We start from the raw sequence: 14514 nt of genomic DNA on the forward strand, positions 1-14514 counted from the left end.
ATAGCGATCGGCTATTCCCTCTATCTCCGAGTAGAGAGTTGATACTGCGCCTGTGCTGGAGCCAGGAAGGTAAATGTTTACATCCCCGCTGTTCGGAGGGGCACAGCAAGACCGCCGTGGGACCGAGGAGGACGGGGGAAGCCTCGATAGGATCTGGAAGCTTCCCCCACCCGAGGTGAGTACCCCCCAGGGGAACTTTTTTTGTTACAGGTTTTCTTTAAAGGGCACCAGAGACGAAGCACCCTCATGTATTTTACCATATATATCAGTGGGAACATTAGAGAAACCACCTACCTTGCTTTCTGTTTCATTCTGAACTGCACAGCTTGCTTCTAATCAGCCCTGATAAAATCCCCGACAGAGCATTCAGTCTGGCTTTGCTCAGGAATATTTATAGCTCAATCTGTGTTCTCTCATGTCCTTTCAAGTCCAAGCCTGCCCCCTGCTGGCTCTGCTCAGGAATCATTATAGCTGAGTCATTATAGCAAAGCCAGACTGAATGCTCAGTCGGGGATTTTATCAGGTCTGGTAATAAACAAGCTGTGCAGTGCAGAATGAAACAGAAAGCAGGGTAGATGTTTTCTCTAATGTTCCCACTGATCTATATGGTAAAATACACAAGGGTGCTTTGTCTCTGGTTCACTTTAATGCCTGGTACACCATGCAATTTCCTGTCAGATTGATAAGTCGAATCGATAATTTCTGACATGTCACCACCAGTGATCAATTTCAGCATGTAAATCATGGAGTGGAAAGACAATGGGCAAACACTGACTAAATAATCTATAAATTAATATTGTAAAAAAAAAAAAAAAAGCTATTTTATTCATAATGTTATTACAGGAAATGCTTCAGAAAACAAAGAAAACTCAGAGAATCCCCCATGAGGAGAAGGGCTAGTCCAAAATCTGTCGGTTTTAACTGCTTACTTTTTTGGCTGGAGTGGTCCTTTGAGAACCACATGGGCTAGTACTGCTCAGGCAGTGAATCCCCAAACTGACAGGCTCAGTCATAACAAGCAGAGGCAGGCATAGGCCCACGCAGGCCGTGTAGCCGCACAGGGGCCCCATGTCCTCTAGGGCCCATGCAATTGCACCAGTTAGGGCCTGATTATTCTCTAGGCTTTTCTCCATGTATTTCTCTCTGAAATTCATGAGAAACAGTGATAATAACTTGTACCCCAGTGAGAGAAACAAGTTTAAAATGTGTGCTTCATTAATACAGTACCTACAGAATGGGACCGAGGTTCATGTACTCTTATCTTATCAGAATTTTTTGGATCCAACCATGATCTGTTATGACTGCGCCCACTCACATGGGGCTTGCTTCATTCATTCTGCACAGGGGCCCATCGTTGGCTTTGCCCTCAAGTGGCTTAGCAAGGCTTGGAAGAAGGGCTTGGAAGACATTAATACTTTGCAAAAAATAAAACTGAGTCGGTTGCAAAAAAGGCCACCACCCTGTGCTAAGTGATATATCTTATCTCCTCAGTAAAGCTTCAAGCTCATTGTGGAAGTGACACATCACCTCATACATCTGACAGCACTGACAATAAGTAGCTAAAATCACCAGATGTTAATTACTGACACCATATTTAGCAATCAAGCTTTTAATCACTCGGATACTACCTTTAGGCCGGGTCCACAATAGGGACTTGATTCACTAAGACAAATAGCATGCCTTATCAGAGGTAACACGCCCTATCAACGTTAACACGCCTTAGAGTTAACACGCCTTATCAGAGTAGCATAGCTAGCGCTACGAACTTATGCCTGCTAATTGGCAATGACCAAAGCTCCACTCGTCCTGCCCTGAGCCCCTGCGGGTCCAATCACTTTAAAGAGACACTGAAGCGAGAATAAATCTCGCTTCTTGTCTCATAGTCAGCAGGGGCATCTGTGCCCCTGCTAAAACGCCGCTATGCCGCGGCTAAACGAGGGTCCCTGACCCCCCCAACACCCCCCCCCCCCCTGCAAAATCAACGACCAACTTGGTCGTAGATTTTGCTGCTCTTCAGGCAGGACTAACGGCTGCAGCCCTGCCTCTCAGCGCCGTCTATCAGCGGCGCATCGCCGCTTCTCCCCCGCCCCTCTCAGTGAAGGAAGACTGAGAGGGGCGGGAGAGAGGCGGAGATACGCGCTGACAGACGCGCGTGAGGCAGGGCTGCGGCGGTTAGCCCTAGCTTAATCCGGAAGAGGGGATGCGTTGCCTGGAGGGGATTTCGGGGGGTAAGGGAAACCCGTTTAGCCGCGGGATAGCGGCGTTTTAGCAGGGGCACACATGCCCCTGCTGACTATGAGGTCTGAAGCAAGATTTATTCTCGCTTCAGACTCTTTTTAAAGGACATTATTCCCACACTTTGATTGGCCCAACAGGCTGCCTGTCACTTGACAGGAAACTTGACAGGCAGCCTGTTGGGCCAATCAAAGCTGAGCTGAGCGCTAGTTTAACCACTTCCCGACCGCCTAACGCACAGAGGCGGCCGGGAAGTGGAGCCCTGAAGGACCGGCTCACCCACAGAGGTGGCGGTCCTTCTAAGGGCATGGGCGGAGCGATCGCGTCATCCGTGACGCGATCCTCCGCCGGCGCCTGTCACCGCTCGCTCGCCGCAACATCCCGCCGGCTATACGGAAGCGCCGGCGGGATGTTAACCCCGCGATCGCCGCATACAAAGTGTATAATACACTTTGTAATGTTTACAAAGTGTATTATACAGGCTGCCTCCTGCCCTGGTGGTCCCAGTGTCCGAGGGACCACCAGGGCAGGCTGCAGCCACCCTAGTCTGCACCCAAGCACACTGATTTCTCCCCCCCCTGCCCCAGATCGCCCACAGCACCCATCAGACCCCCCCCCTGCCCACCCCCCAGACCCCTGTTTGCACCCAATCACCCCCCTAATCACCCATCAATCACTCCCTGTCACTATCTGTCAACGCTATTTTTTTTTTATCCCCCCCCCCTGCTCCCTGCCCCCTCCTGATCACCCCCCACCCCTCAGATTCTCCCCAGACCCCCCCCCCCTGTTTACTGTATGCATCTATCCCCCTGATCACCTGTCAATTACCTGTCAATCACCCGTCAATCACCCCCTGTCACTGCCACCCATCAATCAGCCCCTAACCTGCCCCTTGCGGGCAATCTGATCACCCCCCCACACCAATAGATCGCCCACAGATCAGACATCAGATCACCTCCCAAATCCATTGTTTACATCTATTCTCTCCTCTAAACACCCACTAATTACCCATCAATCACCCATCAATCACCCCCTATCACCACCTGTCACTTTTACCTATCAGATCAGACCCTAATCTGCCCCTTGCGGGCACCCAATCACCCGCCCACACGCTCAGATTGCCCTCTGACCCCCCCTTATCAATTCACCAGTGCATTAATTACATCTGTTCTTCCCTGTAATAACCCACTGATCACCTGTCAATCACCTATCACCCATCAATCACCCCCTGTCACCCCCTGTCACTGCCACCCATCAATCAGCCCCTAACCTGCCCCTTGCGGGCAATCTGATCACCCACCCACACCATTAGATCGCCCGCAAACCCGCCGTCAGATTACCTCCCAAATGTATCGTTTACATCTGTTATCTTCTCTAAACACCCACTAATTACCCATCAATCACCCTTAATTACATCTGTCCTTCCCTGTAATAACCCACTGATCACCTGTCAATCACCTGCCAATCACCTATCACCCATCAATCACCCCCTGTCACTGCCACCCAACAATCAGCCCCTAACCTGCCCCTTGCGGGCAATCTGATCACCCACCCACACCAATAGATCGCCCGCAGATCCGACATCAGATCACCACCCAAGCGCAGCGTTTACATCTATTCTCTCCTCTAAACACCCACTAATTACCCATCAATCACTCCCTATCACCACCTGTCACTGTTACCTATCAGATCAGACCCTAATCTGCCCCTTGCGGGCACCCAATCACCCGCCTACACGCTCAGATTGCCCTCAGACCCCCCTTTATCAATTCGCCAGTGCAATATTTACATCTGTCCTTCCCTGTAATAACCCACTGATCACCTGTCAATCACCTGCCAATCACCTATCACCTATCAATCACCCCCTGTCACTGCCACCCAACAATCAGCCCCTAACCTGCCCCTTGCGGGCAAACTGATCACCCACCCACACAAATAGATCGCCCGCAGATCCGACATCAGATCACCACCCAAGCGCAGTGTTTCCATCTATTCTCTCCTCTAAACACCCACTAATTACCCATCAATCACCCATCAATCACCCCCTATCACCACCTGTCACTGTTACCCATCAGATCAGACCCTAATCTGCCCCTTGCGGGCACCCAATCGCCCGCCTACACGCTCAGATTGCCCTCAGACCCCCCCTTATCAATTCGCCAGTGCAATATTTACATCTGTTCTCCCCTGTAATAACCCACTGATTACCTGTCAATCACCTATCAATCACCCATCAATCACCCCCTGTCACTGCCACCCATCAATCACCCCCTGTCACTGCCACCCATCAATCACCCGCTGTCACTGCCACCCATCAATCAGCCCCTAACCTGCCCCTTGCGGGCAAACTGATCACCCACCCACACCAATAGATCGCCCGCAGATCCGACATCAGATCACCACCCAAGCTCAGTGTTTCCATCTATTCTCTACCCTAAACACCCACTAATTACCCATCAATCACCCCCTGTCACTGCTACCTATCAGATTAGACCCCTATCTGCCCCTAGGGCACTCAATCACCCGCCCACACCCTCAGAATGCCCTCAGACCCCAGCCCTGATCACCTCGCCAGTGCATTGCTTGCATCTATTTCCCCCTCTAATCACACCTTGAGACACCCATCAATCACCTCCTGTCACCCCCTAGCACACCTACCCATCAGATCAGGCCCCAATTTGCCCCGTGTGGGCTCCTGATCACTCGGCCAAACCCTCAGACCCCCTTCCGATCACCTCCCCAGTGCATTGATTGCATCTATTTTCCCCTCTAACCACCCCCTGAGACACCCATCAATCACCTCCTGTAACCCCCCTAGCACTCCTATCCATCAGATCAGGCCCAATACAACCTGTCATCTAAAAGGCCACCCTGCTTATGACCGGTTCCACAAAATTCGCCCCCTCATAGACCACCTGTCATCAAAATTTGCAGATGCTTATACCCCTGAAAAGTCATTTTGAAACATTTGGTTTCCAGACTACTCACGGTTTTGGGCCTGTAAAATGCCAGGGCGGTATAGGAACCCCACAAGTGACCCCATTTTAGAAAAAAAGACACCCCAAGGTATTCTGTTAGGTGTATGACGAGTTCATAGAAGATTTTATTTTTTGTCAAAAGTTAGCGGAAATTAATTTTTATTGGTTTTTTTCACAAAGTGTCATTTTTCACTAACTTGTGACAAAAAATAAAATCTTCTATGAACTCGCCATACACCTAACGGAATACCTTGGGGTGTCTTCTTTCTAAAATGGGGTCACTTGTGGGGTTCCTATACTGCCCTGGCATTTTAGGGGCCCTAAACCGCGAGGCTGCAAAAAAGTGTCACACATGTGGTACCGCCGTACTCAGGAAAAGTAGTATAATGTGTTTTGGGGTGTATTTTTACACATACCCATGCTGGGTGGGAGAAATTTCTATGTAAATGGACAATTGTGTGTAAAAAAATCAAACAATTGTCATTTACAGAGATATTTCTCCCACTTAGCATGGGTATGTGTAAAAATACACCCCAAAACGCATTATACTACTTCTCCTGAGTACAGCGGTACCACATGTGTGGCACTTTTTTACACCCTAAGTACGCTAAGGGGCCCAAAGTCCAATGAGTACCTTTAGGATTTCACAGGTCATTTTGCGACATTTGGTTTCAAGACTACTCCTCACGGTTTAGGGCCCCTAAAATGCCAGGGCAGTATAGGAACCCCACAAATGACCCCATTTTAGAAAGAAGACACCCCAAGGTATTCCGTTAGGAGTATGGTGAGTTCATAGAAGATTTTATTTTTTGTCAAAAGTTAGCGGAAATTGATTTTAATTGTGTTTTTTCACAAAGTGTCATTTTCCACTAACTTGTGACAAAAAATAAAATCTTCTATGAACTCACCATACTCCTAACGGAATACCTTGGGGTGTCTTCTTTCTAAAATGGGGTCATTTGTGGGGTTCCTATACTGCCCTGGCATTTTAGGGGCCCTAAACCGTGAGGAGTAGTCTTGAAACGAAATTTCTCAAAATGACCTGTGAAATCCTAAAGGTACTCATTGGACTTTGGGCCCTTTAGCGCAGTTAGGGTGCAAAAAAGTGCCACACATGTGGTATCGCCGTACTCAGGAAAAGTAGTATAATGTGTTTTGTGGTGTATTTTTACACATACCCATGCTGAGTGGGAGAAATATCTCTGTAAATGGACAATTGTGTGTAAAAAAAATTAACAAATTGTCATTTACAGAGATATTTCTCCCACCCAGCATGGGTATGTGTAAAAATACACCCCAAAACACATTATACTACTTCTCCTGAGTACGGCAATACCACATGTGTGGCACTTTTTTGCAGCCTAACTGCGCTAAGGGGTCCAAAGTCCAATGAGCACCTTTAGGCTTTACAGGGGTGCTTACAATTTAGCACCCCCCAAAATGCCAGGACAGTAAACACACCCAACAAATGATCCCATTTTGGAAAGTAGACCCTTCAAGGTATTCAGAGAGGGGCATGGTGAGTCCGTGGCAGATTTCATTTTTTTTTTGTCGCAAGTTAGAAGAAATGGAAACTTTTTTTTTTTTTTTTTCTCACAAAGTGTCATTTTCCGCTTACTTGTGACAAAAAATAATATCTTCTATGAACTCACTATGCCTCTCAGTGAATACTTTGGGATGTCTTCTTTCCAAAATGGGGTCATTTGGGGGGTATTTATACTATCCTGAAATTCTAGCCCCTCATGAAACATGACAGGGGGTCAGAAAAGTCAGAGATGCTTGAAAATGGGAAAATTCACTTTTTGCACCATAGTTTGTAAACGCTATAACTTTTACCCAAACCAATAAATATACACTGAATGGGTTTTTTTTTATCAAAAACATGTTTGTCCACATTTTTCGCGCTGCATGTATACAGAAATTTTACTTTATTTGAAAAATGTCAGCACAGAAAGTTAAAAAAATCATTTTTTTGCCAAAATTCATGTCTTTTTTGATGAATATAATAAAAAGTAAAAATCGCAGGAGCAATCAAATAGCACCAAAAGAAAGCTTTATTAGTGACAAGAAAAGGAGCCAAAATTCATTTAGGTGGTAGGTTGTATGAGCGAGCAATAAACCGTGAAAGCTGCAGTGGTCTGAATGGAAAAAAAGTGGCCGGTCCTTAAGGGGTAGAAAGCCCTAGGTCCTCAAGTGGTTAAAAAAATAAATAATCGCTCCATTAATTTTCATGAAAATCGAGGTAAAAATCGCCACGATCGCGTACTTTTTTTCGCATACGCAATTGCGGCCATTTTCGCTGAAATTTTAATGAAAGTGAATGGGAGCAATTTTTTAACAAGCGTTCAGAAAGTTCTAATTAAACGCAAACGCTCCAAAAAGTGCTTATAGTGTGGCCCGGGCCTCACTAAGGAATAACTCAGAAATTATGCACTTTTTAAGCAATTTTTTAGTTTGGGGCTTCCACATCTGCCTAAAACTTAGTATGTATGGCAGCCCCTGATCCTCCCCGATGTGTTGCCAAGAGATCCAGAGTGTCAGATCATCTCAGCCAAGGACAATTTCTTACCCTTACCCCTCCTTGATCTGCATGTCTTCCAGCCTCCCTGCTCTATAGCAACAGTATGCATCGCCAGCCTGTAAGCTAACAAATCATCTGTACAGCACTGGGTCCTGAACTGTCGCCCAAGGGATTGAGTCCCAATCCCTGCAAACATCAGTACTTGTGCGTGTTTAAGTACCTTAAAAGTCCCCAACTCTAAGGCTAAGATTTAAATACTATTACAAAGATGTAATGAATTTTGTAACTTACCAGGCATTCGCGCTTTCTCAAGATATTCATAGTATTTCCAGTTTTCAGGATTGCGGTCATTAAGCTCTCTATAGACTTCTGCAGCTTCTTTTAATCTTCCTAGATTAAATAATACTTCACCTTCAAAATAGCAATATGAAAGTTAAAAAGGACAAGACACAGAACATTTATATTATGCTTTTTCTCTTCACAGACTCAAAGCGCCAGAGCTGCAGCGACTAGGGCACACTCAATAAGCAGTAGCAGTGTTGCCCAAGGTCTCCTTACTGAACAAGGTGCATACCGACAAACAGTAGAATGCAGCAAATGATTTAGGATAACCATTTTTACATTTGAAATATCTTGGAAGTGAGCTGCGGCAGGAGACCGGAGGATCGTTTTGCCTGGTGCAGGCAGAGGACGTCTGCAGGGGGCAGGTAGTAGCACCAGGCAAGTTGAACTCTTTTTTTTAATCATTCTTAAGATGACATTTCTATAATGTATACACAGCATACATTTCTATTAATTAGTACAATATTCCAATTCACCTTTAATCTCCTCTACCTGAAGCTTGTCACAGATTTGCTTCTCATAGGCTTCAATGTGATCTAGGGACTCCTGGAAGAGATTGGCTTCCCTCATCACTTGGTTCTGATACAGGATTAATTCACTATATTCATAATCTATTTTATTTGGCGGAACCTGAAAACAGATGGCAAGTGTTACAAATGGCCTGGCAGCAACCTGTAATAATATGTTCAGAATTGTTCATTTATTCCTATGTTATAACCATATATATATGTTACGGCCAGAACCTGAAGTCTGGCCACTTCGGGTTCTGGCCGGTCAGAATGCGAAGTGGCCACCTGATGCGGCCAATATGCAGAATGCTCCTCAATTTCGGACTTTGGCCGGCCAGACCGCGTTGCCCTTAAGTGAAGCAGTGTGTGTGACGTTCAAATGTTGACCCACTGTCCCTGCTCAGCTCTCCTCAAAAATCTGCGGTGTCCCTGTTGTGCCAGCAGCGAGGTCCCATGAGGGAAAGGAACGACCCGAGGCTGCCTTTCATCCAAAGGACCCTGGGCTGCTAAATGCTGCAGATGCTCCAAAGAAATCACCTAGGCTGCTTTCTCCTCCCTTTTTTCTGGGCTGTCACACAGAGAAGTCACACAGAGGTCACACTCAAGGAGGTGACAAGAGGACTCAAGAGATGACACAGGACCTGAGTGCATCACCATGTTGTAAATGATCCACAAGTATTGCTACCGTGGCTGTGACTCTGGCAGGATCCTGGCTATTAACACTCGCTGGAGCAAAGAGATGTTGCTGTGATGGGTGAGGTAGAGAAAGGCAATGTGTGAAAAACATAGCACACACTTCATATTTACTGTTCCAAGCGAGCTTTGAGTATATTTCAGCCACTAAGCATGTTCTCCTGTCCTAACATTTCAGACGTCTACATCAGCAATTCACAGCCGCCAGCACACCGATCGCCACCGCCCCGCGCCCGATCACCGCTATCCGTAGCCCCCCCCCAGACCCCGTGCGCTGCCTGGCCAATCAGTGGCAGGCAGCACCGAGGGGTGGATCGGGACTCCCAATGACGTCACGACGTTATCCCGCCCCGTCGCCATGACAGGGGAAGCCCTCCAGGAAATCCCGTTCTTTGAACGGGATTTCCTGATCGGTGATTGCCGAAGCGGATTTAACAAAAAAAAAAAAAAAAAAACTGCTGCGCTGCCTCCTGGCGGAATTTTTCATACCGCCAGGAGGGTTAAAGTGGATCTGAACTCTTGCACAGGACAGAAGGAAGAAATAGAGAAATGCACCCTGTATGTATTTAGAGAGTTTAGCATGTCTACAGGTGATTCCCCCGCATCTGTGGCTAAGCTAAGTGTAATTTGGTCCCTCAGGCATGTCAGCTGGCTGTCACGGCAGAGCAGTTAATTAATAAACACAGGATGTTAACAGAATGTCTAATTCCATGAAAGCAGGAAGTAGACAAACTGCAGATTGTAGGATTTGTATCAGCTGTAACAAAGAATTGTTTTTTTCTGTAAAGGGTATTATGCTGTTGTGTATCTTTCAGAGCAGAGAAGAAGTTCTGAATGCCATTCATGGTGCTGGACAGAACCTGGGATGTTCTGGGATTTGTGCATTTTGGACTTTGGCCGACTGACTTTGGCCATTTTGCAAACTGGCCGGCCAATGTCAGAAATTTCCAGCATTTTGGACTTAGAAATGGCCGGCCAATTCCCACTTTGGCCGATTTCTGGTTTTGGCCGTAACATATACATAAAATGCATGCATGTTACTGCTGTACCTGCTGAGTCTTCCTGAATTCCTCAAGCAACTTTAAGGCCATTTCATAGTCTTTCAATAAATGATATGCTATGGCATAGCCAATCCACGATGCTCTCTGCATTGGCCGTAACTGTAGAAGTTGGTATCTGGTTTCCTTAGTCAAAAATATTTAATATGTAAATAGACACATTTTCAAACGCAATGCTTTTTTTTGAAATGCTTAAAGTAACAGAGACAAACTAATATAAAAGATTTATATATGCCTGAGGCTTCCTCCAGCCCCCTCCGCATTGATTGCTCACTACTCTGCTTTCTCCTGGTCCCGGTAAAAGCTCAGTAAGTTTTGCGAGTTGGGGCACATTGCAATGCGCCGCCCGGCCAAACTCCCATGGCCAGGAGAGCCCTGGGCCTGTGCAGTACTACCGTGCAGGCGCAGAACGCCCCCAGCCGCGGTAGCGAGACGGGGGCATGCACAGCCGCACTGAGCATGTGCCGACTCACCCCGACTGGCCAAACTTATGGGGCGTCTACTGGGACCAGGAGAGGGCAGAGGAAGACATTTTGGGAGCGATCGATGCGGAGGGGGCTGAAGGAAGCCCCAGGCATGTATAAAACTTTTATAACAGTTAATCTCTGGTACGCTTTACACCTGAAGTGAGAAGGATATGGAGGCTGCCATACTTATTTCCTTTTAAACAATACCAGTTGCCTATTAATATTAATAGGGCAGCGCTGCCTCCAATATTTCAATTAATCCTCGCTCAGATTTCAATTACATCAAACCATAGAGATAATATAATCATTGAGCACCTCTTATAAGACCTTACTGCAGCCAACTGGATTTCACATATCCAGTTCAAGGAAGAAAGTCAATAGCTTTTTCACACAGTCTTAATCAGACCTTACTGCAGTCAAATATTTGTCCACTTCTATTAACTGTGGGATCGCTGTGTCATTTTTCCAAAGGGTAGATATAGTAGCTTGCTGAACTGCGCTCTCCACCACTCCTAAAATATACAAAACAGACTGCACATAGCGTAACTCCGTAATATTATTACACAATCACCCGTGTCTCAGTGAAAAGCACTCGTGAATCCTCTCCCAATCCAGATTGCGCCCACCAAATTCCAACCACCTCAAACAACAGGTGGATCTAGCGTTTTGGAGTTACGCTATGTGCAGTCTGTTTTGTATATTTTAGGAGTGGTGGAGAGCGCAATACCATTTGCCTGGCAGCCCTGCTGGCTGCAGTAGTGTCCGAATTACACCATAAACAAGCATGCAGCTAATCTTGGCAAATACAACAAAAATGTCAGAAACACCTGATCTTCTGCATGCTTTTTCTGGCTCTATGGCTAAAAGTATTACAGGCAGAGGATCAGCAGGATAGCCAGGCAACTGGTATTGCTTAAAGTGGACCTGAACTCTTGCAGAGGACAGAAGGAAAACATAGAGAAATACACCCTGTATGTATTCAGTGAGTTTAGCTTGTCTAATTCCCCTTAATTTGTGTCTAATCACAAGTTGTCATTTGATCTCTCCCATGTCACCTGACTGCCATGGATAAGCTCATTTGAAGGCACAGGATGTTAACAATACGTCTGCTTCCATGAAAGCAGGGAGTAGAAACAGTGCAGATTTATTTCAAGATTTGCATCAGCTGTAACAAGGAAAAATGTTTTTCTTTAATGTTATTATGCTGTTGCGTATTTTTTAGATCAGAGAGGAATTTCTGAGTACAGGTCTGCTTTAAAAGTAAATAAATATGGCAGCCTTCATATCCCTCTCACTTCAGGTGTCCTTTAAAAGACAAGCATAATAATAAAGTGTTCTTATCAAAATGATATGTATAATACATAATTATATATTTATATCAGATTCATGTCATGTGGCAGCTGCTGCTTTCTTCAACCTTCATTTCTGAGAATATATACAGGATCTTCTCAAAAAATTAGCATATTGTGATAAAGTTCATTATTTTCTGTAATGTACTGATAAACTTTAGACTTTCATATATTTTAGATTCAAATACACACAACTGAAGTAGTTCAAGCCTTTTATTGTTTTAATATTGATGATTTTGGCATACAGCTCATGAAAACCTCAATTTCCTATCTCAAAAAATTACGATATTTCATCCGATCAATAAAAGAAAAGTGTTTTTAAAACAAAAAAAGTCAACCTTCAAATAATTATGTTCAGTTATGCACGCAATACTTGGTCGGGAATCCTTTTGCAGAAATGACTGCTTCAATGCGGCGTGGCATGGAGGCAATCAGCCTGTGGCACTGCTCAGGTGTTATGGAGGCCCAGGATGCTTCGATAGCAGCCTTAAGCTCATCCAGAGTGTTGGGTCTTGCGTCTCTCTACTTTCTCTTCACAATATCCCACATATTCTCTATGGGGTTCAGGTCAGGAGAGTTGGCAGGCCAATTGAGCACAGTAATACCATGGTCAGTAAACCATTTACCAGTGGTTTTGGCACTATGAGAAGATGCCAGGTCATGCTGAAAAATGAAATCTTCATCTCCATAAAGCTTTTCAGCAGATGGAAGCATGAACCCACTTTTGAACCAGAAACAGCTGCAGAAGCGCCTGACCTGGGCTACAGAGAAGCAGCACTGGACTCTTGCTCAGTGGTCCAAAGTACTTTTTTCGGATGAAAGCAACTTTTACATGTCATTCGGAAATCAAGGTGCCAGAGTCTGGAGGAAGACTGGGGAGAGAGAAATGCCTGAAGTCCAGTGTCAAGTACCCACAGTCAGTGATGGTCTGGGGTGCCATGTCAGCTGCTGGTGTTGGTCCACTGTGTTTTATCAAGGGCAGGGTCAATGCAGTTAGCTATCAGGAGATTTTGGAACACTTCATGCTTCCATCTGCTAAAAAGCTTTATGGAGATGAAGATTTCATTTTTCAGCACGACTTGGCACCTGCTCACAGTGCCAAAACCACTGGTAAATGGTTTACTGACCATGGTATTACTGTGCTCAATTAGCCTGCCAACTCTCCTGACCTGAACCCCATAGAGAATCTGTGGGATATTGTGAAGAGAACGTTGAGAGACGCAAGACCCAACACTCTGGATGAGCTTAAGGCCGCTATTGAAGCATCCTGGGCCTCCATAACACCTGAGCAGTGCCACAGGCTGATTGCCTCCATGCCACGCCGCATTGAAGCAGTCATTTCTGCAAAAGGATTCCTGACCAAGTATTGAGTGCATAACTGAACATAATTATTTGAAGGTTGACTTTTTTTATTTTAAAAACACTTTTCTTTTATTGGTCGGATGAAATATGCTAATTTTTTGAGATCAGAAATTGGGGTTATCATGAGCTGTATGCCCAAATCATCAATATTAAAACAATAAAAAGCTTGAACTACTTCAGTTGTGTGTAATGAATCTAAAATATATGAAAGTCTAATGTTTATCAGTACATTACAGAAAATAATGAACTTTATCACAATATGCAAATTTTTTTAGAATATATATATATATCTCATGATCATCCTATTATTTCCCTACTTAGTGAGGCACTCACTTTAAATGGATTGTGCTGCATACACCCAGACATGTTCAACACAGAACTTACAACATAGGCATGGACAGCAATGGAAGGAGAGATAAGAGAGGACTTCATATTCTTTAGCTAATTTGATTGCTCCTTTAGTGGGACACTGTACCCCTATCTGGCAGCAATGCTGCATAGTATGCAGACTTAGCTCCTCAGCAGCACTGAACGCTATCCCATATGCATCTCTGGTAAGCCCTAGTGAGTAGGAATGAGCAAGCAGAGTTCTGTGATAAGTGAAACCGTACCCGCTAGTGTCCAAGATGGGGCGGCAGCAGGGAGGGTTAATTTGCCTGTTTTAACGACTGCTCCACGTTGCACATCATGCTGCACTCCACAAAGGTCTCCATCCCTAAACTTCCTGCTTCACCGCTTGAACGTCCGATGTGAAGGAGGAAGTATCACGAAGATGAAGCGCAATGTGGAGTAGACATCACATAGGCTAATGAACCGCCCCTGCTGCTGCCCCCATCTTGGACACAGTTGGGTACAATATTGCTTCACACAAAACCGTGCTTGCTCAATCTTACTAGTGAGTTCATATAGTTAGAAGTAAATCCGTCTATGAAATCAACTATCAACTCCCTTCAACCCGACAGGTCTCTATGTTGGTGCAGAAGCCAAGCGATAACATCAC

At 45.4% G+C, this 14514-nt stretch overlaps 1 protein-coding gene across 1 annotated transcript in view; it reads right to left on the reverse strand.

Annotated features, from left to right (window-relative positions):
- NAA16 (N-alpha-acetyltransferase 16, NatA auxiliary subunit) overlaps positions 1–14514 on the reverse strand; it is a 67123-nt gene that overhangs the window by 41849 nt on the left and 10760 nt on the right. Inside the window, exons 5-7 of the mRNA XM_068267803.1 lie at positions 10328–10462; positions 8553–8706; positions 8026–8145 (exon numbers count right to left, since the gene is read on the reverse strand). Coding sequence (XP_068123904.1) covers positions 8026–8145; positions 8553–8706; positions 10328–10462 — 409 coding nt within the window. The remainder of the gene's footprint in view (positions 1–8025; positions 8146–8552; positions 8707–10327; positions 10463–14514) is intronic.

This window comes from Hyperolius riggenbachi, chromosome 2, assembly GCF_040937935.1.
Source record: "Hyperolius riggenbachi isolate aHypRig1 chromosome 2, aHypRig1.pri, whole genome shotgun sequence".
Classification (NCBI taxonomy): domain Eukaryota; kingdom Metazoa; phylum Chordata; class Amphibia; order Anura; family Hyperoliidae; genus Hyperolius; species Hyperolius riggenbachi.